At 37.1% G+C, this 25,890-nt stretch overlaps 2 protein-coding genes, 1 long non-coding RNA gene and 2 other non-coding genes across 8 annotated transcripts; 4 read left to right on the top strand and 1 right to left on the bottom strand.

Moving 5' to 3' along the window:
• Positions 1–19: 19 nt before the first annotated feature.
• LOC128251897 (uncharacterized) lies at positions 20–3,147 on the bottom strand. The gene is made up of 3 exons (XR_008267255.1): positions 2,170–3,147; positions 1,344–1,746; positions 20–509 (listed from the first exon to the last, which is right to left on the bottom strand). It is a non-coding gene; the product is annotated as an uncharacterized LOC128251897 (long non-coding RNA).
• A 135-nt stretch (positions 3,148–3,282) lies between these two features.
• Positions 3,283–25,837, top strand: LOC128251896 (AN1-type zinc finger protein 6). 3 transcript variants are annotated; one of them, XM_052979146.1, is made up of 5 exons: positions 3,283–3,301; positions 17,378–17,811; positions 17,879–18,037; positions 20,948–21,140; positions 21,212–25,837. In XM_052979146.1, the coding sequence occupies exons 2-5, from the start codon at positions 17,713–17,715 to the stop codon at positions 21,358–21,360; spliced, it is 600 nt and encodes a 199-aa protein (XP_052835106.1). In that variant the 5' UTR covers positions 3,283–3,301; positions 17,378–17,712; the 3' UTR covers positions 21,361–25,837. The 3 variants fall into 3 exon arrangements, with proteins under 3 accessions (XP_052835106.1, XP_052835105.1, XP_052835107.1); XM_052979145.1 differs by lacking the exon at positions 3,283–3,301 and adding an exon at positions 4,378–4,960; XM_052979147.1 differs by lacking the exons at positions 3,283–3,301; positions 17,378–17,811; positions 17,879–18,037 and adding an exon at positions 20,254–20,469.
• Positions 17,209–17,287, top strand: LOC128252993 (small nucleolar RNA Me18S-Gm1358). The gene has a single exon (XR_008267368.1). It is a non-coding gene; the product is annotated as a small nucleolar RNA Me18S-Gm1358 (small nucleolar RNA).
• On the top strand, positions 18,250–18,330 carry LOC128252994 (small nucleolar RNA Me18S-Gm1358). The gene has a single exon (XR_008267369.1). It is a non-coding gene; the product is annotated as a small nucleolar RNA Me18S-Gm1358 (small nucleolar RNA).
• Positions 18,300–20,285, top strand: LOC128251893 (uncharacterized). Of its 2 annotated transcripts, none has more exons than XM_052979140.1 (3): positions 18,300–18,662; positions 19,012–19,324; positions 19,429–20,285. In XM_052979140.1, the coding sequence occupies exons 2-3, from the start codon at positions 19,096–19,098 to the stop codon at positions 20,283–20,285; spliced, it is 1,086 nt and encodes a 361-aa protein (XP_052835100.1). In that variant the 5' UTR covers positions 18,300–18,662; positions 19,012–19,095. The 2 variants fall into 2 exon arrangements, with proteins under 2 accessions (XP_052835100.1, XP_052835101.1); XM_052979141.1 differs by having other exon boundaries at positions 18,304–18,662; positions 19,110–19,324.
• Positions 25,838–25,890: the final 53 nt, after the last annotated feature.

Raw genomic sequence — 25,890 nt, 5'->3', positions numbered from 1 at the left:
ATTTAAATTATTGGTTATCTTCTACGATTTGAATTCCAGAACCAGTAATTTTCAACAAAATCTTACAAAATTAACATACATTTTTAGCAGGATCTAAAACAGCAAAGATTAAGAAGAAAAAGTTCAACAACTGCTCAGAACTCGATGCCAGGATGATGTGGATTTTTCCTATAACCGAAAGGGGATTCCAAATCGCAACTGGAATTTCCTGGCCCCAACAGCATATCCCATCAATCTTTAAAATACAATTGCCGGACTCGTGTGATTGCAGCGTTCAAAGTCAGTGCTCTGGTCATTAACACCCGAAATTATTAGCCCCACACCGCAAAGTGGGGCATTTCAAGTACACACAAGCACAAACATTCGCAGTGGGATGTGTGGAGGCCAAACAAAGTTCAATCAACTGTTTTTGTTAATCATTCCTTGGATGACGACAACTCCGGCGATTTCTTAGTACTATTCGGTGGTGGTAAATTGGTGAATCGGAGCTCCTTTCGCACCCCTTTCCCCTAAAAAATGTACTTCGAATTTTTTATCTTGAATTCGAATAATTTCTCGTTTTAAATAGGAGCAACCAAGTGGGGTAATTTAAACTATTGCTATTGAAATTCATCTAGAAAACAAACTACACACGTCATCGAGTGACGTTTCTTTGTGGTCTTTGTGAAGTCTTGCTGTTAGTATTGTTATTTTATCTATTTTATGGATATATTTAAGTTCGTTTCATAGTTAGCAACAGTCTAATATTTTTTTGCATATTTTTTGTATTTAGATAACTAATAGACGACTATATACATTTGCACTGCTAAGAAAATACAAGAAATTATTTTTTTTTATGAGAATTTACTTAAACATTAAGGTGTTTTTAAGTTTTACCATAAAACCTTTTATTTTGTCTTCAAAATATTCATAAATGTAAATGTAAAAAATGTAAAAACACTGTACCTTTGTTATACAAATCTAGCTTTTTTGTTTTCTCACCACTGAATTTCTTTCTTCCTGTTGTTGGTACATCGCAATTTGTTGCATGCGCCGTTGCTTTATTCAGCCGACAACAGCAACAAAAAAAGCTACGCAACAACAACAACCCCTATAAGCCAGGCCAATAATAACAAAGCAACGTTTCAATGTTTACGCATTAAAGTTCAGCAAATTGCGTTGTCTCCAAGTCCTATGTATTGGGTTTTTTTCTCTCTGTTACTTAAAATTAGTTTATACGATGCTAGTCATGAAGGTTTTAGATACGTAAAATTACATTTTTAACAGGAATTTCATAAATTCTTGAGTCACATTTCAGGAAATAAGGCTGATGTTTTTTGTCATCTCTGAATCCAAGAAATTACCTTTCCATAAAAGTATCCTCTCTCCCTTTCTCGGCCGAATCGCCATCACTCACACAGCTGTTGATCTCGAAGAACTGTAAATGCACCTGTCTCGCTCCCCAGCAGGTTGAATGCACCAAAGCAAAATGGGATAATCGAAGGCGAGAAGGAGAGGGAGTGACAGGGGGGCAAGTGTGTGCCAAAAATACATGAAGCTTGGCTGCCCCTCTTTCTAACCGTTTCGAAATGCATGTGTGAGCGACTCGTTGTCCTTTTTCGCTTATTCTTCTTCTTGGCCTGTTCAATGCACTTCTTCTTTCACAACCTTGTACGTATGCCCACATGTTTACAAAAAGTGCATCTGTGTGCACAAAACACATTCACCCTGTATTTGTAGCTCCAATTGCTAGCGTATATGCATACACTGGAAAAAATGTAAATTGACTTTTTAGTTTATGACCTTTTTATAAACAAGAGAAAAAAGACTTTACAAGAAAATAAATCAAAGTACAAAATAATAGGTAGGTAACCTTACGTTTCTAAAAGTAAATAAAAATACAGCTTGGTCAATCAAATTTAAAAATTATTTCTTTGTAATTCTGATTATTTTTAAAAATTTGATCTTCAACTAAAATAAATAATATAGGTAATTTTGCAAATTTACAAAATTTAAACACATTCAACAAAAAATATGGTCCTCATACTGAACCTTGACTTTAAATTTCGCTACAATGTATGAATGTTTTCGTAAATCAGGGCTCTAAATAAGATAAGCACACAGTACCGAATAGATTGGAGGTCTAAATGAATTCGACAAGGGCAGACAGTGAACATTTGTAAGGCGCACCTTGTTATCAATCACCTCTTTTACGCATTGTTTGGAGCCCCTTTGTATCTCCGTCTCGGTTTCTCCCGCAACTGCGTCGTTTTCAAATCCAAGTGGTATTGCTATGGGGTATGCTTTATATGGTATGGGGCTTGTGGCTAAAAACTGATGGTAAACAAACTGCAATGGCCAAATGCGATTCTGTAGCCGTACTTTCGGATTCACCACAGCATGTTAGACACCCCCAACTCTGTTATCTCCGCCTGCAGGGCGATATATATTCCACCTCACCACCGCGATTGTTGTTATTGCTGAAAACAGGAAATAATTTTCGTTTTCTATAGAAAACACTGTTGGCAGCCGTCGCTGTTGCGTGTCTGATATTTTATTTTTAACGCTCGGCGAGTTTATACTACGTACATATATACTGTGTAGTATCTCTCACATTAAAGTTTGCTTTTTTACGTCTCGCATAATTTTGAAGCTTTTTTGCTTGCAACCTTGCCTTTAAGTTTATAAAGTTCGTTAACATTAGCGTTTTTACCGTCTGTTATTTAATTTGTTATTATTTTTGTTTATTTCGGCTTATTTATCAACGCGACAAGGTTAATGCAGAACCAATTTCGTAGGCAGGCGCGACCTTTGGTAGCTTAAATATTTGCCGAGAAACTCCACAAACTGGTATCTACGGATCATAAATGATATTTTATATTACATTTATATAAACACGATCGATCACGTTGGAGCCTATGACCTCTTATTAGCCCCACTCTGGCTTTTCAATTTGCTTTTGCGTTTGCTTTGCTGGTGATCGCAAGAAATAACATTTGGACCTGGTGGAAATAAATCGAACTTATGAAACCCTCTAAATTAATTAGATCTTATTAATTTTAAAACAAAAATTGTCGTTATCAACTAAAATAACTGAAAACTGACAAAGTAGTGTGCTAAAATTATTGAGCTAATCATATCTTTAGTGTTGAATATTTGTTAATTGACAATTTTCCTCGCTAAACTGCTCAACACTTTAATTATACAAAGTGACATATGATTGATTATTTTCTCAATAAGTACAAACACTAAATTAAACAACCAAAGTTTCTGAAAAAAGTTTTTAAATTGGACAAAGTGCATCTCAAAACGGATTGTCTGGGTAAGGTGAAGGAAAAACCAAATTTCAGGCATGTTAGCCAGCGAGAGAAATTCACCATGGCCAGCGAGCAGCCATTTCACAATATGGCTCTGTTATTAAACAGACTACAATTGTGGAAGACAAAGCAATTGCCATTCGCTGACGATTTCAACATTAATACATTGTCCCCCGTTGATTGTATTAGCGAACGCATAGAAATTGATATAAAAAAGATTTTTAAAAAGTGCGCAGTTTGCATTGATGACGCAGCAGCAGCGCAGTCGATGTCCAATTCGCTCTATTGCGCTGTTAACTTCTCTCTCACTGTTGCTCTCTTGTGGCTGGCGAACAATATGGCGTCGTCAAAATTGTGTCGTCGCCCAATTTAAAGTCACACGAAAGCCATAAAGATTATTAAAAGCGCATTTGAAGGTTTTCGAAAAGCCCAGTAAGCATAAATAGTTTGGTTTTCTGGCAGGAAACTCGATTTAAATTTTTCTCTTTATCGCTGCATTGGTCTTTTGCCTCTTCTCTCCCTTTTTCTCCTTCTGCGTCTTATTGTGTGTGCACTTTGCACTGTTTTTTGTTAACGGAGCGCTGTTACTTAACATAGTGTGGTGTTTTCGTTGAAAACACGCATTTTCGACCATCTTAGTTCAATTCACATTTAATTTATTTCCTACTTGGCTTCTCTCCGTTGACTGCCGATTTCTTTTTAGCCTGTCATCCTCTTCCCCTCCAACTTATTTTTCACCACACTAGCAAACAGCGCTCTCTCTGCATTAACAGGGCTCGTGACGCCTAGAGATGTCCGTGTAGTGTTGGGTTTGGTCGTGCCACACGAAATATCCGTGCCGGAGTTTGGGACGGAATTAATTTAAGAAATTTTCACTACATTCCATACGTTTTCACAGTTTTTGCTATTTTAAATTATGTATCAAAGTAAAAACCCATTGTTTGTTACAGTTCCATATTATATCTTTGTTAGTTCATGAAACAAAAAATAAACTACTTCCGAGTTCGCGCTCACGCTCACGCTCCCATCTTTAGTCCAACACTAACAGCTCGTTGTTAACTCACCATTCGCTAGCCGCCAACGCTCCGTCGTCTGCTCATTTCAGTTCGAGTGCTTGGAGACTTCACTTCGCGTTTGGAGGATCAGATCCACGTTGGTTTTTGGCTTCAATTACCCACAACTGTCATCGTCAGCTCTGCGACTAACTAAATAATACAATAAAATCCCCGCGCTCCCCGTCCCTCTCTCTCTCGGTCGTGTTTGTGCGCCCCGCGATTAATAAGAAAAAGCTCAAGGGAAACTGGCAGCGTTTTCCTCGCAGCTGAGAAAAACCGCAGGACGCAGCTCAGCAGCGTCGTCGTGTGCGTTGTGCCCAAGGAAAATCCTTAAAAAAATCCTTAATTGTCGCAAAGAAACCGTAAAGGGCCACAGTTAACGAAGGAAAAACAACTACGTCGTGCACCATTTTGTGATATATTATTTGCCCTCCTCATTTCAACGATCCCTGTGCAATTCTCTGAAAAAAATTAAAATCATTACTAGCAACCAATTGAATTTCTGCGAGACCAATACAACAGGAAATAATTTCCAACAACTGTGATCCGAACAAAGCTTTGAGTTTTGTTTCAAGCCTGTGTAATTTCTACCCAAAACGAATTGGAAAAGTAAGTGAATTTGAACGAGAAAAAAAAAGAAAATTATAAATTATTTCATTTTCCTCTTCGCTCGCCTACGTTGCTTACTCACCACTAGTCGATTCCCCACGCTCTCTCTTCACCACAGGCACCAATACACACGGGCATGCCTAAGTCACATGTGCGTGTGTGTGTGTGTGTGGGACTAGCGTTGCCATGTCGCGCTAAATGCGAAAAAGAGAAACAATTAATAAGTAGCAGTTAACAGAAATGGTTAAAAAAGAGTAAAAGAGTAATAATGGACAAAAAAATTTTGTTTAATTGTTTTTAAATAAATATTTTGTTAAGTGCCTAATAGTCAAATATGAAAAAAATTAATAAAATTGTTCAATTAATAAGAATCATTTACACAAAAAATGGCCATATAAAGCAAATAAGCGAGAAAATCTGATTCTTTGTTCTTCAATCTCAACTTCATTGGGTTTTTTGCCAACAAAATATTACGACTTGCCAAGAACCAAAATCACAACCACAAAAATGTAGACGCTCTGCTGATAAGTGAAAAACAAATGACTGATAGCTCAAGTAAAAACACGCACAGACAAATATATGTTTTATATACCCTTTCTTATCTCCAAATTTGAATAACATTTTCCGCATTATCGCCCTGAGTGAAGAAATATCTTTATCTGCACACTTTAAAACTTTTACTTTATTTTTTCCGCCTGCAGTGCGTGACTGGAATTTTTGCTCGCTCACTTTACGTATGACTCATAGACCCGTATATATTAAATAGCCATCGCCAACGGCGAATTTGAATTATCTACGGATTAAAGATTTCGGATTCTTATCAGCAGCTGCATAGGGGTTTGGGTGCGAATGGCAGCTCTGGTTGTAGGGTGGCCGCCTAGCTGACTTTGTCATTGCCTTTTTGTTTGTTTTTCCATTTTCTTGGTGAGTCATTTGCTATTTTTCTTTGCAAACTCCAGCTCACCTTGTAACAATTATAAAAATTACATATTTGCTTGTGTGTTTGTTTGCTGCTTGTTTTTTCCTTTGCATCCCACACGTGTCGTGTTTTTGCTAGGTTGGGGCTCATTTTTTGTTTCTATCTTCTAGGGGCTCGTTTTCTGCCATATGCACAGTGATTGGCCACAATCAACTACTTTTAGTGCCCGAATTAAACGAACGCCGACTTTCCTGAAATTTCTGCGGCCTATTTCGCCATTTTCTGACGAATTTGGTAGAGATAACAGCCAGAAAAGATAGGAAACGAATCAAGCACTAATTATTTGTGATTGGCTCGTCAAACAAACATGTTTTGGAGTGAATCAGAAAGCTAAATAGTCGATAGTGTAGAGTAGGAAACACTTGAATACATTTTAGCTGATCTGCTTTCAAGGTGGATATTTCTGAAATCGCACACGCAAAAAATTGGCTGTTGCTTTTTGACTAACAAAATTCAATAAATTTTTGTATAAATTTCTACCTGTTCAGTTTTATAAAATAATCTAAAAATCAAAGTCCAATCTTAGCTTTTAGACTTCTTTGGTTATATTTCGAAGAAAAAATCATGGATTAAAGGTCTATTTTGCTTATCACGCAAGTGATTCGTGGATTAAAAGTAAGTGAAAAATGAATTATCACGAATGTTTGAGAACCTTCCCGATTCCGAGTGACTAATCCCGTAGTTGGCATTAGTCGCTTCAAAATCTTGGCAAGCCGCACAACAACAACACGTGTCGTTGTCGCTAATATCTAAAATTATAAAAATTAAATTTCTGAAAAAACACATAACCGGCAGGCGTTCAAACAAGTTTTGCGCTTTCGAAAAACAAAAAATAATTTTTTTGATGACGGTTGAAAATCAAATTTAGCTAATATACATAAAAACAAACAAATTGGCGAAAAAACACACACACCTATTTCTTCTATATACACGTATTTATCTTCCGCGAAATTGTTATGCCTTTTATTTGCCTCGTCGTTTTGTTCTTCCCCTCTATTTTTTGTTGTGGCTAAATGCTTTTTATATAAACAAGTAAAACTGATAAGCGAACGACGAGACGTCGGACGCGTGAATGGCCGCGGCCTCATTTTCAGTTGGATTTTGTTTATAGGTCGCGTGTAAATGGATGCCGTTATACCCGAATCGTACACCCCCCCCAAAAACCGATGCCAACAACCCACCACCCACCATTTTACCACACGATCGGCCAGACGATCGAAACATCGGTTCGTCTCGTACGATTTCGGGCCTTTTTTTTAATCTTTTGTTGCCGTTTTCGAAATGTTTTGTTCGGAGTGCTATTTTTAGTACTCTAATCCCCTATACTTGATCTTCTTTTTGTTGGCTGTCGTTGGTTCCTTTCGTTTTAAGTTATGCAATTTTTTTTGTTGTTGTCGCTCCTTTCATACAGTTTTGCTCAAAATATTAGTGTTGTGGTACTTTTGAAAGCAAAATAAAATATTTTGTACATTTTCTTTTAAAGCTTCTTACTATCAACACAATTGTTTCGGTTTTAAAGGAAAATTACAAATGTCTTATACATTTTTAAATGTACTAACTGAAGGAACATTTAGCTGGTATTGAAATTTTTGTAAATAAATAAAGGTATTTTATTTGTTGAACGCAGCTGTTTCTGCTGGGGACAGACTGTATTGGCTTCGATTTGATCTCGATTGAATCCCATTGAAAATGGGTATCAAGTATGCACATAAATTGGTTTTTTGGGAGCACAATTACCGCGATAAAATACGGGCGTAGATTTCAATGTAAATTAATTTGGTGTCTGCATAAATTGAATTTCACCATTCATCAATTTGTGCTTGTGTACTTTATTCCCAGAATTTTCTTTATCGAATGTGAAAAAGATTTGGTATACATAAATAAATTTGTATATGTTTTGTTTATTGTCTGGCAGGAAAACAAAACGGAAATAGCTAAAAAAAAAATAGAACTACAATATTTAGGTCAAATAATAAATTTTGTTTTGTTTTTTTTTTGTTTGCCCCATCAAAGTGAGTGCCAATCCTTGACGGCATGTCCTTGCCAACTAAATATGGCCTCGATTGTTACCAACTGTTCGACTTTAATGCAATTTTAATTTCCTGGCTTTTGCGTATACTTTTAGGGAAACCACAAAAAACGAATAAACAAGAAAAAATATAATACGTAAATCGAGCCACAAAGAGAAGAGATAAGAGCCACCAACAACTGGCTCACCTTGTGGTCGAGAGCTACATATTTTCTTTCCAACATCGATTTTCCCATAGCACCGCCGTCTAACCTTTCTTTTGCCTCCCCAGTATATTGTTATCTGTTCCTCGCTAGTTTGTTTTGTCCTATTTTTTTCTGTTCAATTTTCTCCAATTTGCTGTACAGGTTTTTTGTGTGCGGGAATCGATTTAGGCGCTCGATTGGCTTTACATCCATCCATCCACTCCCCCGCCCACAAATTAAAGTTGTTTGCTAGAAAAAAAAAATAAGAGAAAAGCTCCTTGTCGTCGTCGCCAACAAATTTAAATCGGCATTGCTAACTGTTGTTGCTGCTGCTGGATTGTCCTTTATTTTTCATGGATTTTCCTTTATTTTCCAAGTTGCCTGTGGCGCGCATATTCACCACATCTGGCAACCATGGCGACCGTTAAACTCACTCCCCCACAAGCCGTTAGCCAGACAAAATGAAAAGCGAAACTTTGGCCCAGCCTTTTCTTTTGTGTGAGCTTCCTTGCTGCTGGCTGGATGTGTAGGGCGAGGCTCTGACTCTGTTCGATGGACTTCTTCTTTGTCTCGTCTTCAGTTCATTGCCTTTTCGTACTACCAGAAGAAAATGAGAAGAAAAGAAGCGAATTTGTAATGCATAAATCAATAAAATCGACGATGCACACAAACGCTCGCTGGGTTCAATGTAAGCGCGCCACCGCCCAAAACCAAGTTATCATTCTCATTTTGGCTCTGACTCAGACGCAGCCTTCATTCTCATCTCATCTTAATGCGAATAATACTCGCGGTTCCCCTGACAAAGTTCAAGCGCCAACGGCAAAGTTCAATAGCACAAAATGGCAGTTGCAAAAGTATATTTCTCTTATTACAGTCGCACTTCCCTTAAGGCGAACAAAGAAAACTTGATGGATTGAGAAATGCCATAAGGTTGTCCGAGGTAGAAGCCCATCTGTATAATCACATTTATAGCTGTTGGCTTTAAAATGGAATCGGCTAAAGATGTATGGTCTTTGACCTCTGACCTTTCTTACATATTAATATTTCAGCTTTAAGTTATATTGGCTTCCAAGGATATTCCATCCTTATTTATAGTAACTAATACAAATGTATTACCCGTTTTTAAAAGCAGTTGAAAAGTTCAAGCTAGGGAAGTACTACTGTATTTTTATCTAGCTTAAATCCATCTCCATGACTCAGGCTTCCGCATTTATCATTGTTTTGCTTTTGTTTTCGCGTTTTCCGTCCGTCTGCTTGTCTGTCAGTCATTCAAATAACCACAGTCTACAGTCGAGAGTTGATTTTCAAAGCTCAGCCAGTGAAGAAATAAAGAGTCTTTGAACGGCCTTCGGTTTTCTACCACATAAGACCAGCAGATCTCTTGGTTAGAGAGATCGAGGGAGAGAGAAACGTCTTCTTTGTCTCTCGATATATATCTTACCTTCATTTTATTTGTTTTGCTCCTTTGTGCACTTACTTTTTGTGAATTCTATAAAACTGGTTTCTTTTCGGCGATGCGATGTGTGCTGTGCGAATTGTTGAATTGCGGCCATAACACCGGAGCTACGAACTTTATGCCATTCCGCTGGGGCTCCAAGTGTTGTCTGCTTCAGTGATTTGATTAGCCCATAAAGCCGCGACGTTGAGGTACAGTGAACAAATCGCGCTGGGAGTTCGGGTTTTGTTTACTAATTTACTCATTTGTTTCGTCATTTATTCTCAACAGCTTGCACAACATCCGCGGTAGTTTACCCCTGAGTTTTCGCCCGCATTTTCCATTTTCCACATTAGCTCTAGATAAAAAAAACTTGAACTCTGTGCTTATAATTTTTCTTTTATATAAATGTTGCAGATAAACAGATAAGGGAACCCTAATCTTCTTTGATTATTTTATTACAGTTTTACAATATTGAGAGATTTTCTTTCACATATTTTTTGTTCCTAGCCCTAACCCACATTACCTAAACCCTGTAAGTCTAATGGTATATAACTGCAATATTAATTTGCCAATTAGTTCCGCTTCACACGTTGGCTAATATTCAGTACTTCGCTGTCACCTCCTTGTCTTTCTCTCCTCTTTCTCTACCCTTTTCTCGGTTTCTTCTGGCTCCCCTGCAGCGTTTACGTTGCCCCATATGATGATCGCGGTGGTTGGTTTGGTCGGTCTCTTGGGTTTGTCAACTCTCCTTCTCAATTCCTCCTCCTTCTGATTTTGACTCTCCCCTATTTCAATCTCCAGCCAAGAGAACAGGCTACTCATGTGGACGTCGCTCTTCTGAAGCGTTTCAAATTTCATTTTCCCATGCGATTTTCATTAATCTTCCATGTGTGTAAAAGGCAACTGAAAAAAACTACTTTATAACAATTTAGGGATTACTAGGAGGCACACAGAAAGAAAAATGTGAATTTTTATTATAGATAATATATAGGACCAAATTCAAATTACATTTTTATATACATATGTAGAGACATAAAAATATTTTAGGTAAGGCATCAAAATACAAAATGTATGATTCATCAAGAATTACTAGCATATCAAAATAATTTAAAAATACAAATATATTTTTGTTCTGTGTAGTTGGCTATTGTAACTGCACACCTTGCCATTTGTTTTTCTTTTATCTTACTTTTATTTGTTGCTTTTGTTGACCTGTAGCAGGCAGTAAGCAAAAGCGAAGACGAAGATTTAGCAGGAGGAGCAGAAAAAGAGAGCAAAAGTTGTGGTGACTTTCGCTGCACGAAGAGCGAAGTTTCTGCACTCCTCTACGGGAGCTCCCTTCTTTGGCTCCTTCCATTCTCCTTCTTTTCCGGCCAACGCCTGCTACTTTTATTTTTTTTATGGCCTTTGGCTGCTGCTGCGCACACTTACTTGGACATAATTCATAAAAAAATGGCTCAAGTGAATTATTGGCGCTCGTAAATTCTTATAAATGAATTTTTTAAATATATGGTCAGAAGTAGTAGGCAGGCAGGCAGCAGTAAGAAAAACGGGTTCTGGATAAATGCAATTCCCATGTACATATATGGAAAAGAGTACTCATGTTAATTAATTACATATGCGCTGGAGTGAATTCACTTCAATCAATGTCGCCTGCACAGACAACAATAAAAATGAATTGGTGTTGGTCGATGTATTCTGTGCTAGAGCTAACGAGAGGTTAACTTTAAATTAAAATATAATTTAATTGGAAAATAATGTAAAAATAAAGTAAATATGAACACAAGTAATAACGCCGATTGAACCAAATTAATAAATAAAATTAATTTGCATTTATTTTCAATTGTTTATTAAGTAACAAGAGTTGACCAAAGGTATTCCAATTTTTAGGTACTTTGAAACGAAAATACAATGTTACATTGCAAAGTCGGCTACCAATTCGTTTCGATTGTTACGCCTTTATTTGAAAACACATGTTTCTAAGAAAAGAAAAAATATCGGATCACGTACTTGCTGTGTGAACGTAAAACGTGCACATAAAATCACGTGCAAAATGCATTGGAAATAAGTTTACCAATTGATTAGTGTAAATTTTATTTGCCTTTCCATTCGGCAAATCTGTAATCCAGAATCCAAATCGTTTTGTTTTTCATTCCCGAACAAACTAATGACTCAGTCGTTTTGGTTGCTTTGTTTACTTTTTGGGATGGAGAATAGCAGCTCGATAGGTAAATACTCGTAGCCTTTCCGATAACGATTACCCGCCGGGTTCACTTAAATGTGACAATCTGTTTATTGCTGCCATATGCCGACTGCTTCGTTTCATGTGTATATTTGTGTGTTTTCTCCTCCTCATCCTGCTTAATGGCCGCCATTGTTGTTGACTTCTGTGGCTCGGTTCTTTTTTCTCCTTTGTCTGGGACTCTGAGTCCAAAAGAACCCGGGTTCAAGGTAAAATCAGTTCAAGACCGCAGGGAAGCCTGTCGTCTGGTGATTGTTTGTATCCTGCCAGGCAGGCAGGCGATCAGTCTACAGTCAAACCTACTTGAAGCGAATAGCAAAGGTAAAAAGGAAATAAGTGGAAATGGGTAAAGCAAACAGATCTAACCAAAATTTACTTAATTTGAATAACAAATGTAATGTAATCTATTTCGTAATATTATTTATGTTACCAACTTTTCAGGTTTCAGCTATATATGTTGGAATTTCTGTTCTTTCCCGTTTTTAAACATCCAAATCCAACCCTCAATTTGAGTTGAGTTTTTTGACCTATCACACAACATCGGGCTGTGGCATTTTGTTGTTTCCCTGTGCTGCTGTGTAATTTTGAACAGGTGTTTCCCAACGTTCCATTCGATGTTTTTATGGTTGTGGTTTTGTTTGCCAAACATACTACACACGTATACTCGTTTATCCAAAGCTGCCCCGCCCCGATATCTGGGATCAGCCTTTTCGTGCACTTATTTCTCATACATTTTTGGGGAGCGTTGCGTTTGGATTTTTAATAATTTCTGCAACAAATTGCGGGAAACATGGGTTTTTAGAGCGATCATTTATAATGGCAAAACACAATCACTCTTTGGTCTGAAGCGTGAGTTGGTTCACTGCTCAAATGTAGTCGTCATATCGTTTCTCGTCCGTTCGTTCATAGATTGTAATTTATTTTGATTAATGATGGGCGGCAACGGCCGACGCTCTCCTCTTAGCCACCAATTTCTTGGCATCTTCTTTTCCCAGTGCCGTTATTTGTATGTTTTATTCGCCTTCAACTCTAATTTTAAACAAATTCCATGGCACGCTCTATCTTTCTGTATACTCGTACCCATAATGTGTGTATGAAACACATTGATTGTTTTTACAATTTTAAAGTAATTCGTTTTTGGTTAACCATTCAAGAATACGGAAATTTTCATTCCTGACTCAAATGATCTTAACGGAAGAGGAGGAAAATATCTTTACTTATTTATCTTCAGTTTTATAAAATGGAAATAAAAATAAAATTAGGTAAAAACCATTTAGAAAAACCTCTGCCAAGGGTCTTAAATTGAAGAACTTCCTTTAATGATCTGCTACAGCTCTTAAATATCTCAAAATAACTGATAAAAACTGTCAGCCTGTAATCCTATTTTACTGAACTTTGGAATTCTTATAGAAAATGGTACTGTGAGTACTGGTTTTCAAACCGGGTTTGTAAAAAACAAATAGCTGGGGTTAAGTGCAAAGTATAAATAATTGAAAAATCCAACCTAATGGGCTAAGTTTAACTTAGTGAACGACTGGAGGGTTAAGGCTTGAGATGCCTGACCGGAAGCTTCGCGCATTCTTGAGACTTGCGACTGAAGTCTTGAGCTAAAGTTTGAGTTCCTGAGCTCAACTCGCTTCTAAATTGAGCCGAGCAGCCATCTTGGCTTGGCTCTCTCCCTGATTCCCTGTCTCTGTCTCTATTTTCCTCTTCGCTGCCTTCTCTCCTTTTGCTTTGCACATTTTAACAAAGTTTAATAATTCAATGGGTGATGTTGCCTCTTTGTTGCATTTCATCAGCATATGTTGTTGCTCCTATATCTTTATCGTTGTTGTCTGGTCCGCTTTACGCGCTCATTAATATGCAAATGTGAGTCAGTGCGGTTTGTTTGTTGTGGTTGTTCCTGGAGTTTTGACTCTCATTTTACCTTTTATGCTGCCCATCATCATCATCGTTTTGATGTCCGTTTCTCAAGCCTTTCCTGTTGTAAAGTTCAGTATTTGAATGCAGGTCAACAGCGCATTAACCTGTGTGTGTGTGTGTGTGTGTAATTTGTTTACTTGCCGTCCGCTTTTTATCACAGTTTTCATATCAGTATGTGGTGAGTGGTAGTCGACTTTTTGATACCCCTCCGAAACGCAAAACCCCAGACCAAATCGATTCGATTCGTTCACGTTCTCGTCGCATGATAAGTGGGGCAATACACTTGAAGACAATTTATCAGCAAGCACAACAACGCAAAATAATAATTCTTCATATGAATATAACAGAATTGAACTCACTTGTAGCTATAACTTACCTCAGCAATTTTATTTCAAACTAAAAAGTTTAGGTTTTATATATTTATAATTTTTTGTTTAGTGCCAAAAAAGAAAAAGCTGTTGCTTTATAAAAATATATGCATAAAAAATTTAAAGCAGTTTTGTTCTTCGCTTCCCTCGATTTCTATTCTGTGTTATCGCCATACAGACTTGCATAATAATGCCTTTTTGCAATAGCAACCACGAGTCAATTTTTGCTTTCTTGCTAATTGTTTTGCACTTAGCACTTGCATTTATTTTCTTTTAGTTTTTTACTCATGTCGGTCATGACTTTTTTACTTATGCAATTCACTCAAATGCGCATTTTTCTCTCTTCAGCGAAAGAGAGCAATAAACAATGACGTCACACGCTGAGCTGAGTGATGTCGTCATAAAGTTCGCTCGAAAGAATCATATGATTTCCTATTTGCTTTAATGGCCAACACTTTAACACACGAAAACAGAAGAACACACGCTCGCCAGATAACAAAACGAATTCGCTTAAAAATAGCAGAGGTCGTTGGGTGGGCGGAAGGGGGTGGTGGTAGTGTTAAACGGGCAGAGGGAGGCCGACAAAACAAAATAAATAAACTCAATACATATGCAAAGCATTTATTCTTGTTAAAAAAAAAAAAACAAATAAAAATACTTTGGCACAGCAGCCGCGCGTGCTTTTTGACGTATTTACATACGTATTACGTACCCACTTTAAAACATACTGACGTACACAAAAAAAAAATAAATAAATATAGTAACATATTTTGGTATGTGAATATTAATAAGTTAAGATGATTTCTACATCAGAAAATGTGTCGTAGAGAATAAGATTATTGATTCAGAAAACAAATGTCCAAGTTTTAAACCATCGCTTCAAAATTTGTAAATTTTGTATAGCTTTTTAAATTAAAATGCTTCAATGTAGCCATCATATGATATTATTTTCTTTTAGTGCACGTAACAGAGAGAGCAAGAGTGAGACAGAGAGAGAGAGAGAGAGCGCTTATCTCTCTTCTCCCCATTTTGCCAGCCAATTGTTGTGTGGGGAATTTTTTCTTTTTTTGTTGTCATTTTGATTAGTCCACCTCCTTAAAAAGGGCATGTGTGCGTGGGAGAGACGGATGGGAGAAAGACAGCTGTTTTGGCTTTGCAATTAAATGAAAACAGCAGGAAATCAAACCAACATGCAAACACACAATGGCACATTGCACTTTGTTTGCACTGATGTGTACACTGCAACTATAAATCAAAATAAATTTCTTTACACAAGCGCAATTTTCGTAGAAATAAAGGAAAAGCAAAAAAAATTATTTAAGGCTGCGCCCACCATACAAAAACAGCACTCATACATACTTATTTCCTTCGACTGTATGTACAAACCTATGTAAATGCAATGCCAATGTAAACATATGTCACCTTTTTAGCCCCCTTGCCCCAACACACTACTAAACTCACCATGGCAAATGTTGCGCTCTCACAAAAAAAACTCCCCATGCTACGTTGTAAATGTAAAAGTTGCTGGGGCCATTTTTGTATTTTTTATTTTACATGCGCACATCTCTAAAACCTGTCTATGTACTGACTAAAAATACTGTTGTTGTTGGCTACAGTTGTGCAATGGATTAGTTGTTGAGGGGGACCCCCCGTAATTTTAGCCATTTATTAGTTTTGTAATTTATGTCAGCAAAACTTGCTTTCTCACCACTAAGGTCAAATTTTGTATAACAGAATGATGACGCTCTCTTTATTCCACACACACAACTTCGTGTGTGCCCATTTTGATTCTCGCCCCAAGCTCCACTGTCGCATTGAAAATAACAGTAAATGTTATTGTGCTCAATTCTCCTGTCCTCTCTCGCCCTTTTCCTTTCCCTCTCTCATTCTTTTTTATTTTTTGTTGGCCATGTAACTGATGGTTCAATCTACACCTCTCTTCTGTGGTTTTTGTTGTTGGTAGATGGTTTTTACCATTACGTTTTGGCTTTGTTATTACACTTGGCGAAAAGTAGTAAATAAGTCGATAATTATAAAGAAGGAAGCAGTAAAGTTAAAGACATTGATATAAATAGTATCCGTAAATAATAATACAATAAGTGTAATTTTACAAAAAAAAATATGTACAGAGATAGCTAAAATACTATATACAAAATACCACATCTAAACCAATTGTTTAAATAAAAAATATGTTTATCTAACCACTTCTTGAGACATTTATAAGGGTTACCATTTTGTTTATTTAAAAATTTCCCCAAAATGTTGCCAACCAAGTTTTAATAATTTATTCGGTTTGAATTTCACAACAATGTAAAATGTTTAGGGTCCATTAAAATGTATACTTTGGATTTCGAACTTTAAAACACTTATCGCCCAGTGTAATCCTCGGATTTCGCCCATAACTCTCTCTCACTCCGTTTGTGATGGATGTGCAGCTCGGCACGTCGACTTTTCGACTTTGAGAAAGTAAACTGATCGCGATAAATCGATACTCGGCAGGTATTTTCTGATTAATCGATCGACATAAACAATTGGATCCTCGGAAATATATAGCAGCAGAGTTGGAACCGTTAGGTGTGACTGTTTTATATTCATTAAACATAAAATTAAACTCGTTTAGTTTACTACCTCAGTTCTCAGTTTGGTGGAAAAAACAGGTTTAGGCCTTTAGACTTTATTATTCCCTCTCTCGCAGATTTTTATAGTATCTATATCTGTGTGGGATATGCTTGACAGCCTTGAAGAGAGTAAGCGGATAATAAAAAACAACATAGTTTTTACTTGTCATGTTGTTTTTGCTGGTGCTGCAACATTTTTTATGCATCCACACACCAGCACATTTTGTACATGTGACTGTGGACTTTTTTTTTATTTATTAATAATCGTGTTGCAATGCAATTCAGTGCAACATAGGTGTAGATAATCAATATCTAACTACATACTCCCTGCCCTTAAAAGATTAATAAAAATAAAAAGGAAATGTAATAATAATTAAATTACAAAAAAAAAATAGAGGTGCGATAACGAATATTAGCGATCAAAAAATATCACATCATCATGATATTATTCCAATCTTTAATTTAGACTTTCAAATGATGATATTTCCATGCACCACTCTTAAGCTTTTAATAGCGTCGTGCAGATTATGGATTTCTGAACATTAAAAAATTGAAAATCAAACTAATGTCTGATAAGTACAACAAAACAAGACAAAGTTACTAACTTCTTTGCCCTATCTTTCTTCTTTTTACAGCTCGTACCGCGAATTATTTGCGGCAGTCACGAATCAAAGCACAAGCGCAGCCTAATAATTGGACGAACTGATCAAACAACAGTTAAAACAAGACCCGCTTAAAAAACAACGGCGGATCAACAGTTGCGAGTCGCAAGTTGCTAGTTGCACGTTGCCAATTTGAAATTGCACGCTTCCACGACTGAGAGCAGGAAGGAAAAAAGGAGTCGCTGCCGCAGCAGGAAGCAGACGAAACTTCGCTGGGCGAAAGTAAAAGCAGCTAGGCAAATCAAGCAAATCAAACAAAGAAACCAAACCGCACACACACCACACACACAAAGGCGCTCTAGCCAGCCATGGAACGTGAATCCAACCCAATGCAACCCATGTGCCGCTCCGGTTGCGGCTTCTATGGTAATCCAGCCACAGATGGTCTCTGCTCCGTATGCTATAAGGTAAAGTACTATTGATCTTCAAGAAGATTATCTACCCAGTCTTAATTATTTTTGTTTTGCCCAACAGGACTCGCTTAGAAAAAAGCAACAGCCACCTGTGAGCAGCACACCTGTCTCCGTTCCAAGCCCACAACCTAGCCCCACATTCAGTCCGGCCATTGCAATCACCAACACCGCACAGCCCACAGTCACCAGTTTACAACAGCCACACAACGATGTCAAAGAGGTAAGCATACATACTCCAGGAGACGGATGTAAAAGAACTGTTTCGGTTTTCACATTAAGGGAACTTAAAATGGAATCTACATTCGAAGAAAGCTACTCGTTGTATCTTATAATAATTATGCTAAAATCTTTTTAATGTCAAAGTCAAATCATTTTCCTCAAAAGTGAAAACAGTAACAGTTCTAGTACTGTGTTACCCATGCAATAATATCCTTTCTGATATGATGATATTTCCATGCACCACTCTTAAGCTCTTTAAAAGGCTTTGTGCAGATTATGGATTTCTGAACATTAAAAAGCATTAGCTAATAAGTTATATATTTTGTACTTAAATGCTTTGTTTAACCCCAAATCAAAATAGGCTAGGCATTATCTCTCCACTTTATTGAACATTGTCAGTGACAAATAAGTTGGCATTTCGGACATAAATTCAGTGTAATCTTGGTGAAATTGTTGAAACAATTAGTTGTATGTGCAAAAAATTAGGGGAACTAAAGAAGTTTTTCTGCATTTTCGAACTAGTTTAGTGACTCCATGTGTTTATTTGTGAAGGTCGGTGTTGATTTGTGTAGTGTGTTTATCCTGATGTGTCTGCCATCGGCAACGCTGTTGCATCTGTAAATAAGGTAAAGTGTCCAGGTCCCTGTCTTCCAGAGACCATCCCAAGAAGAGCTGCTCCTTCGGTTCTACCAACAACCTGAGCGGCACTAAACTGGGAAAGAGTGGGAAAAGGGTTCTAGAGATTATTATAAGGTGTGCCGGACTCAAGTTTATTAAAATTGTATGAGCTCATTCAACGCACATTTATATTAAAGCCCACTTTAAATGAGTAGGCCATCAAAGTTAAGATAAAAGTTAAGTCGAAAGATTTAAAGAGTTAAGATTCACCTTTTAGGCACCTCTGGAACCCTGTATCCCACTGAACACTCGTTTCAGTTTAGTGTCACTCCATCTGTCAATTTCATTTGGCTACAGTTTGGCAATCCATTCGGCTCGGATACAAAATTTTCTGTGATTTTGCCTCATTTTTCGAAATTTAATCTTTACAAATTCGCCGAGATGGCTTCCTTTAGTGCCTCGTCGTCGTATCACAAGAAAACGAATCGCGTTGCTATTAAAAGCACTTCTCCTGTGTCGAATGCGATATCCCTGCCAGCTAGCCGTATTAAGCGGAAAAGCGTCGTCAAGCGGGCCACAGCTGGGGCATTAACAAGTCAAAGTCTTGGCCTGGTCACTGGGATGGACAGGGACGATCGGTTCCTCCCGCACCAGATTGCGGCAGCAAAGGGTACTGAATCTGAATGCTCTTACTGGGTCTACCGGCGTCGCCCAGGCGCACTAACCTCGTTTCCCACCTACACCTCTCTTCTCCACTTTGATGCAATGCTGCAGCACAATCAGCTACCAGAAAAAAAACAGTTCCTCCGATCCCACCGCCACGCCCACTCCGCAGGGCGGGAGCAGCAACAGCAGCCACAGCAGGAACAGGAGCAGGAGCCGCTCCTCCAGCCGCCGCTTACCTTGCTGCCCAGGTGCCTTGTGGTGGCAAAGTCTCGCACTCTGGCAGCAGCACCCCACCACTGCCATCGTCCGCCATCAAGAGCTCGTTGGCCAACCGCAGGGTCGCCGGTGGCAAGATCCCGGATCAGGTGAAGCGTCGCGTCAAGTTCTCGGCCAATGTCCATACATTCACGACGGTCACCAACGCCAAGAAGTCCACCCGGATTGGCGAGCTGCAGCTGAAGAAAAAGGTTAAGAAGCTGAAGCGAAATCGACCGCGTCGGGAGGGCGGAAGTGGTGGTGTTACCGGCGTGTCGGAAAGCGGATCCATCAATCAAAACATCGACAAACACGGCACCATTGTTGATGTGGAATCCCTGAAGGCACCATCACCGCCACGCGTTTTACGCCTGAACGTTGTGGGCAAATCCTCACCAGCAACAGGCAAATCAGCTCTAGCCGAAGCACTTCGAAGAAAGGCTCAGAGATCTTTGCTGAGCAATTCAGCAGTTACTCAGGAAAAGACCAGGGAATTGAAAGCAACAGGAAGTAGCGGGAGCAAAAAGGTCAAGAGAAAGGCAACGAGTGGCAGTACGAAGACGCTGCTGGGATCTAGCTCTAATTTGGTGGAAAACAGTGCGGAATTGGCAGGGCGTAAGAAATCAGGGGCGGCCAAAACGACAGGGATTCAGCGGTGTAGTATAACAAAGCCTCTCAATGGGCGGCGAGTCAATGGAAAAGTCGTCTGAAGGAGGCGATCTGCCGGAGAATCCCGGGGAGAAGGAGCAGCAGACGACGCCGCCGCGGGAGAAGCGTCGTCGGAGTGAGTCACCTCATGGAGAAGGAGCCGCAGTAGGCGGGGCAAAGTCGTCGGTGGAGGAGGGTGCATCAGAAGGAGGCGCATCTGCGGTCGGGGCAGTGGCAAAAAAGCGGGTAAACATTCACCACACATCGCTTTCGGCGAATAGATTCCTACTCAGCCGATGATTCGCTAGACGTTTTTGGCAACAGTTGAGAGGGTGCTCTGCAATCGCCAAAAAGAATACACTCATCACCACAAAGCGGAAACATTTTCCGATGAAACAGTCGAAATTGTTTGGTCTAATAAAAAAGGAAATAATATACTAACGAAAAAGATCTTCAAGGTTTTTTGAATGCAGTTCGATGAGGATGTATAGTTGTGGTTTATAGAATAGCTAGCTATAAGAATGCTTATATTTTAAGTTCAATTAGAAAGAGGGAGGGCTATCTCAATAAAAGCGTTGTTTTTAAGAAGATTTTTTAAAATTAGGAATTAATACATTTTTTTTTGCGAATAAATAGAAAATTAAAAAATGTATTTGAATAGGATAATCTAGCTTATGCTGTCAAGTATTTTTGTCATATTTGTTTTTCCTAACCTTTTTTGCAGAAAATCACCGAAGAAGCCGCCGCTGCTGCCAAAGTCAACAGCGAAGCCATCACATCGGCGACTGGTCCTAACACTTCCACACAAGCAGCCGCCTCCGCCAACGAGGAGGATGACAAGGACAAGGAAGACGACAAGGATGCCAAAAAGAAGAAGAACCGATGTGGCGAGTGCCGCAAGAAGGTTGGACTGACCGGTAAGTGTTTGCTCTTGAAATCCGTTTCCTTAAAATAATATAATAATCTAATATATTTATTTTTCTTGCAGGTTTCCAGTGTCGCTGCGGCGGTCTGTACTGCGCCGTGCATCGTTATTCTGATAAACATAACTGCACATTCGATTATAGAGAGCACGGCGCACAGGAAATCCGACGCAACAATCCGGTTGTAGTTGGCGAAAAGATTCAAAAGATTTGAATTTCGATATTGTGCCAGTAACAGTAACAGTAGCCGTAGAATGATAATAACCAACCTACACATAATAAGAGTACATATAATATATATGCTGCGCTATAACAACAAAATCAACAACCAACAGAAAACAGCGTAAACACCATACACACAACACAAAAAAACACAGAGAGTAATACTATAAAAATCGATATAAACTGTAATTGTAATGTAATTATAATGTAAACAGCAAAAAGAAACCAGCAACAATAGTACAGAGAAACGATAACCAAATACCCCGCAAAAAGAATGCAGCAACAACTGGAACAACAATTTCGATGCTCAACAACAACGTTAAGCTAGCGACGTCCAGCAGCAACCTGCAGCGGCAACATGCTACATGCGGCATGCAGCAGCAACATGCAACAGCAAGCAGCGTTCAGCAGTAAATACCTTTGTACATCTTGAGTGCAACAACAATCACCGCCGCGATTGTGGAAACGAAACAACAACCGCAGCAACAATATCAACAACAACCAGCACAACAACCGATTGCCTTGGACGCCTGCTGAGCTGGGCTGAAAAAAACCGTTTTGAAGAAAACACCATTCATCGACTAACGTTGAAATATTTTGTTATTCCAAATACAATTTGCAAATTGTTTGTATTTAGCTAAAATCATACCAACCAACACACATGACCACATTTACAACGACAACAAGCACACAACAAACAACAAACCCTTGTTTCATGTTACATAAGCAACAACCTTTTAGTAAGACGATGTGTGTCATTTGTTTTTGTAATATGTTGGAGTGTATTAAATAAAAAAAATAATTAAATTCAAAATGCTAAATATGAAAGGAAAAGTTATGAGAAATTTATCAAACTCAAAATTCACATACAAAAACCAACCAAGCAACCAACTCTTTCTCAATTCTTAATTATCAGCTACTACATGAAAAGATAAAAACAAGAAACAAATTTATATTAATTAATTATATATATGTATTAAAAGAAAAAAAGATAAGAAAATTATGCAAAAATTAAGCGTAAAAAAAACAAAGCCCTCACCACAAAAAAATGTAAAAAAAAAAACCTGAAGAAAAGAAACCAAGAATAACGCAATTGTGTAGAGCTCCTAAAAAAACAGTTTGCTAAAAATCTAAAAATCCACGACCACGCTAGACACGAGCGAGAGAGAGAATAGCTAGAGAGAGAGAGAGAGAGAGCGAGGGAGAAAAGGAGCAGCGCGATTAGTGTAAAGCAACTTGGAGCATAACAACTCCCTATACATAGAAGTTTAAATATAATTATAATTAATTAGTGAATCAAAGCAGGCGAATGCAGTGCAAGCGGCGTTTTTCTTCGTTTTACTTTTTGCCCCTCCTCCTGTCCCTCTAACATTAAATTGAATTGATTTTAATTTTTTGATTATTCGATGAATTATATATATATATGCATAATGTTAACTATATCTACATCTATATATGGTAGGATATGTAAATCGTGTGACGCATACACATATATAGTTTATTTGGGTATATGCACATTAAAGCGAAAAAACAAAAACTAAAATCAGCAAAAACACATATTCTATCTATATATATATATAGTGGTTACAAAGAAAATTCAGCAAAAATGGTAAACAAAAAATGCAAAAAACACAATAAATATATATGGTTCGTCTTTAGATTTTTATTGCTTTAAGCGTTATTTAGTTTTTCTTTGTTTATATTAAAACACACACATGCGTACACAACAAAACAAAAACCCCTTTTTAATTTTTGCTTTCTTCATTCTGTAGTACATAATTTAAAGTTTTATTCAAATTAATTACACCTATGCAAATAAATTTAAATCTAGAAATAAATTGTGTTGTTAACCCCTACGAAACAAAAAAATACAAAAATGGAAAAAAAATCAAAACGAAAATTTTAAGTAAAACTAAACATATAAATAACAAAGAGGAAATACTGCAATAAATTTTTATTCTACATTTAAAATTCCCACACGACGACCAAAACAAATCTAATAAGCATATTTGGCATACAGAACTGAAAGGAATCGTTTTTGCAGCAGGAGGAAAATAAAAGCAAGCACCAAACTCGCCTTTAACCAACCGCCCTTCCAAATTTTTTAAAGAGTGTTTACAGTGGGTGTACTTTCTCCGATCACTTTCTCTAGATCGATTCTACCTAGAGGTGCCCCTGATCAAAAATGGCACTTCTAGTTAAATGTTGATCGGTGGTTCAATGCGGGAGATTCTGGACAGGTTCAGATCAAACCAATGCAGCAATAGTCAAGTCCAATCCCATTAGGAGTTTTAGTCAGAACCAAACTTGAACTGTGCAAAATCAGAGATGGAAAATGCAAAACTAATAACCAACTTCAATATAATTTTAAATGAAAGGCAACCCAATGTACAGGCCAGATATAATAGGAGAAATTAGGGATGTGAAAACAATACTGCAATTATACACAACAAGAACAGCAAATTGTCATTTTAATTTTAATTTAGAACCCCCCCCCCCCCCCCCCCAATAATAAAGGCAACACTTTACATATACGTATATCATAATTTAATTCATTAAAAACTTTAAAATTAATTAGTAAAATTGTATGCATACACAAACACACAAAAAGAAGAATTTTAAGATATAACGAACAAGTTTACCACAGTTTAAAAACGTTTTAAAGCTAATTTCTTATCTTGAAGAAAAAAAAATTAAAAAACAAAAAAAAATACAGTTTGAATTGATATAAATAAAACCCATTTCTATATTTTTTGCATAGTTGTAGTTTTCGTTTACAATAATTTACAATGCTTTAGTGTGCTTTTAGTTGCAATTGTGTTTATATGTTTAACGAAAGACCGAAAGAGTAAAGTGAAAAGGCAAATAATAATTTTATCTAAGCTTAATAAACTTGTATTATTATTAACCAACAATTCTAGTAGTTCTTTATTATATTACCATAATAATTATTATTTTGTTGTGTGCACCTCTTAGTCACTTTTGCGCTTATAAGCTAATCAAACAACACACAATTACTTCAATACCAATAACGATCCCCAAAATTCCTCTATCCGCCAAACTCTATATTTGTGTTGAATCTTTTTGCAATTGCTAGCCGAATTTGATGATTTTTTGACTCTTTCTTTGGATATGTGAAGTGTTTTGTTAACGGCAGGAGCAGAGACGAAACGAAATTAGTTGATTTAAGCGTGTATGAATGGGATTTAATGAACTTGAATATATGAATGCAACCAAATCCAATATCTAAAACTTTATGCGTATATAAATATTGTACTAATGTGTAATTGTAATTAAAAGCGTCGGATGAAGAATATCTGCAGCCAGATCAGATGGGTCGAGAAACAGTGAACATATAAGTAACACAGAAACGGTAAAGCTAGAAAATCTAAATAGAAATAGATATATACATATACCTATACATGAGCCTCAGATCCGGGCGTATATAAGAGCAACAACTATTTTAATTAACCTTAAACAAAAGCATAAACAAATACAATAAAATAGAAGGTACAGCAACAAGAGCAACCACAACAAATTTGAGATGAGATAATCCAAAAAAAAAAACACTAAAACTTCAAAATTTATATAGCTAACTGGATAATGTTCAATAAAAGGCGATTATATAATTTTTAAAAAACAATTGCATGTTTTATTTTTTGAAATTTGTTTGGATAATATATTTCGAGAGATATTCTTTTCAACTTTTCGAAATCCATTGGGGAACCCAAGCCAAGCCAAGGTGCTAAGTAGTTTAGAAACGATGAAGAGGGAAAAACAACGCATAAATAAAATATTTGAATATTTATTTATAATGGCCAATTGAGAATGATCGTGTGGCTCTGGGACTTGTTTCAAAATGGTTCGTTTTTCATGCAATAGATATTAACCTAACTAAAGTCACAGCAAGTGTTCAAAAGTAAAACTCAGTAACTACCTAAACTCAGCAAGTAAATAATATAATACATTTTTGTGTGTGCTTATTTCGTTATAATAATTTTTAAACAAAAAAAAAAACACCTGTAATCAATTCTTATAAATTACAAGAAAAAGGTTTTGATCAATCGATATATTAAGCTGCTAAAGTCTCAAACAAAAAATACATAGGAAGCCCAACCAGACAAAGAGATGAAAAACAACAAACAATTACAATATTTAAAAGATTCTTCGCGAATGGTATAATAATGAATGCTTAGATCTAAGGCAAATCGAAAGGAAAATATATATATATATATACGAGATATAACAGTTAAATGAATGATGCAGCAATGTCGTATAAATAACAGAAACATATATCTTAAGTATGTGAGTATATATATAGACTATATATACACAAACATATGTATATCTGATAAATGAGAAATCGCTAAAACTGATAAAATTAAACCTAAGTAAAATTAAAAAGAGAAATACAAAACACGGAAAAAAATGGAACTAATAAAGAGAATTATTCTGAGAAATATATAGAATTATTTTTTATAATTATACAAGGGGATTAACAACTAAAATCGTTTAAAACATC

Source organism: Drosophila gunungcola, chromosome 3R, assembly GCF_025200985.1.
Source record: "Drosophila gunungcola strain Sukarami chromosome 3R, Dgunungcola_SK_2, whole genome shotgun sequence".
Classification (NCBI taxonomy): domain Eukaryota; kingdom Metazoa; phylum Arthropoda; class Insecta; order Diptera; family Drosophilidae; genus Drosophila; species Drosophila gunungcola.
The sequence above is the reverse complement of the archived record's forward strand: the minus strand, read 5'-3'. Positions and strand labels throughout refer to the sequence as shown.

Bases quoted from the DNA above. Each gene is read 5' to 3' on its own strand.
- LOC128251896 (XM_052979146.1), top strand. From the start codon at position 17,713: ATGGAACGTGAATCCAACCCAATGCAACCCATGTGCCGCTCCGGTTGC. The intron at 17,812-17,878 runs GTAAAGTACTAT...TTTGCCCAACAG, and splicing joins TCTGCTCCGTATGCTATAAG to GACTCGCTTAGAAAAAAGCA. The intron at 18,038-20,947 runs GTAAGCATACAT...CCTTTTTTGCAG, and splicing joins CACACAACGATGTCAAAGAG to AAAATCACCGAAGAAGCCGC.
- LOC128251893 (XM_052979140.1), top strand. From the start codon at position 19,096: ATGGCTTCCTTTAGTGCCTCGTCGTCGTATCACAAGAAAACGAATCGC. The intron at 19,325-19,428 runs GTACTGAATCTG...GCAATGCTGCAG, and splicing joins CCAGATTGCGGCAGCAAAGG to CACAATCAGCTACCAGAAAA.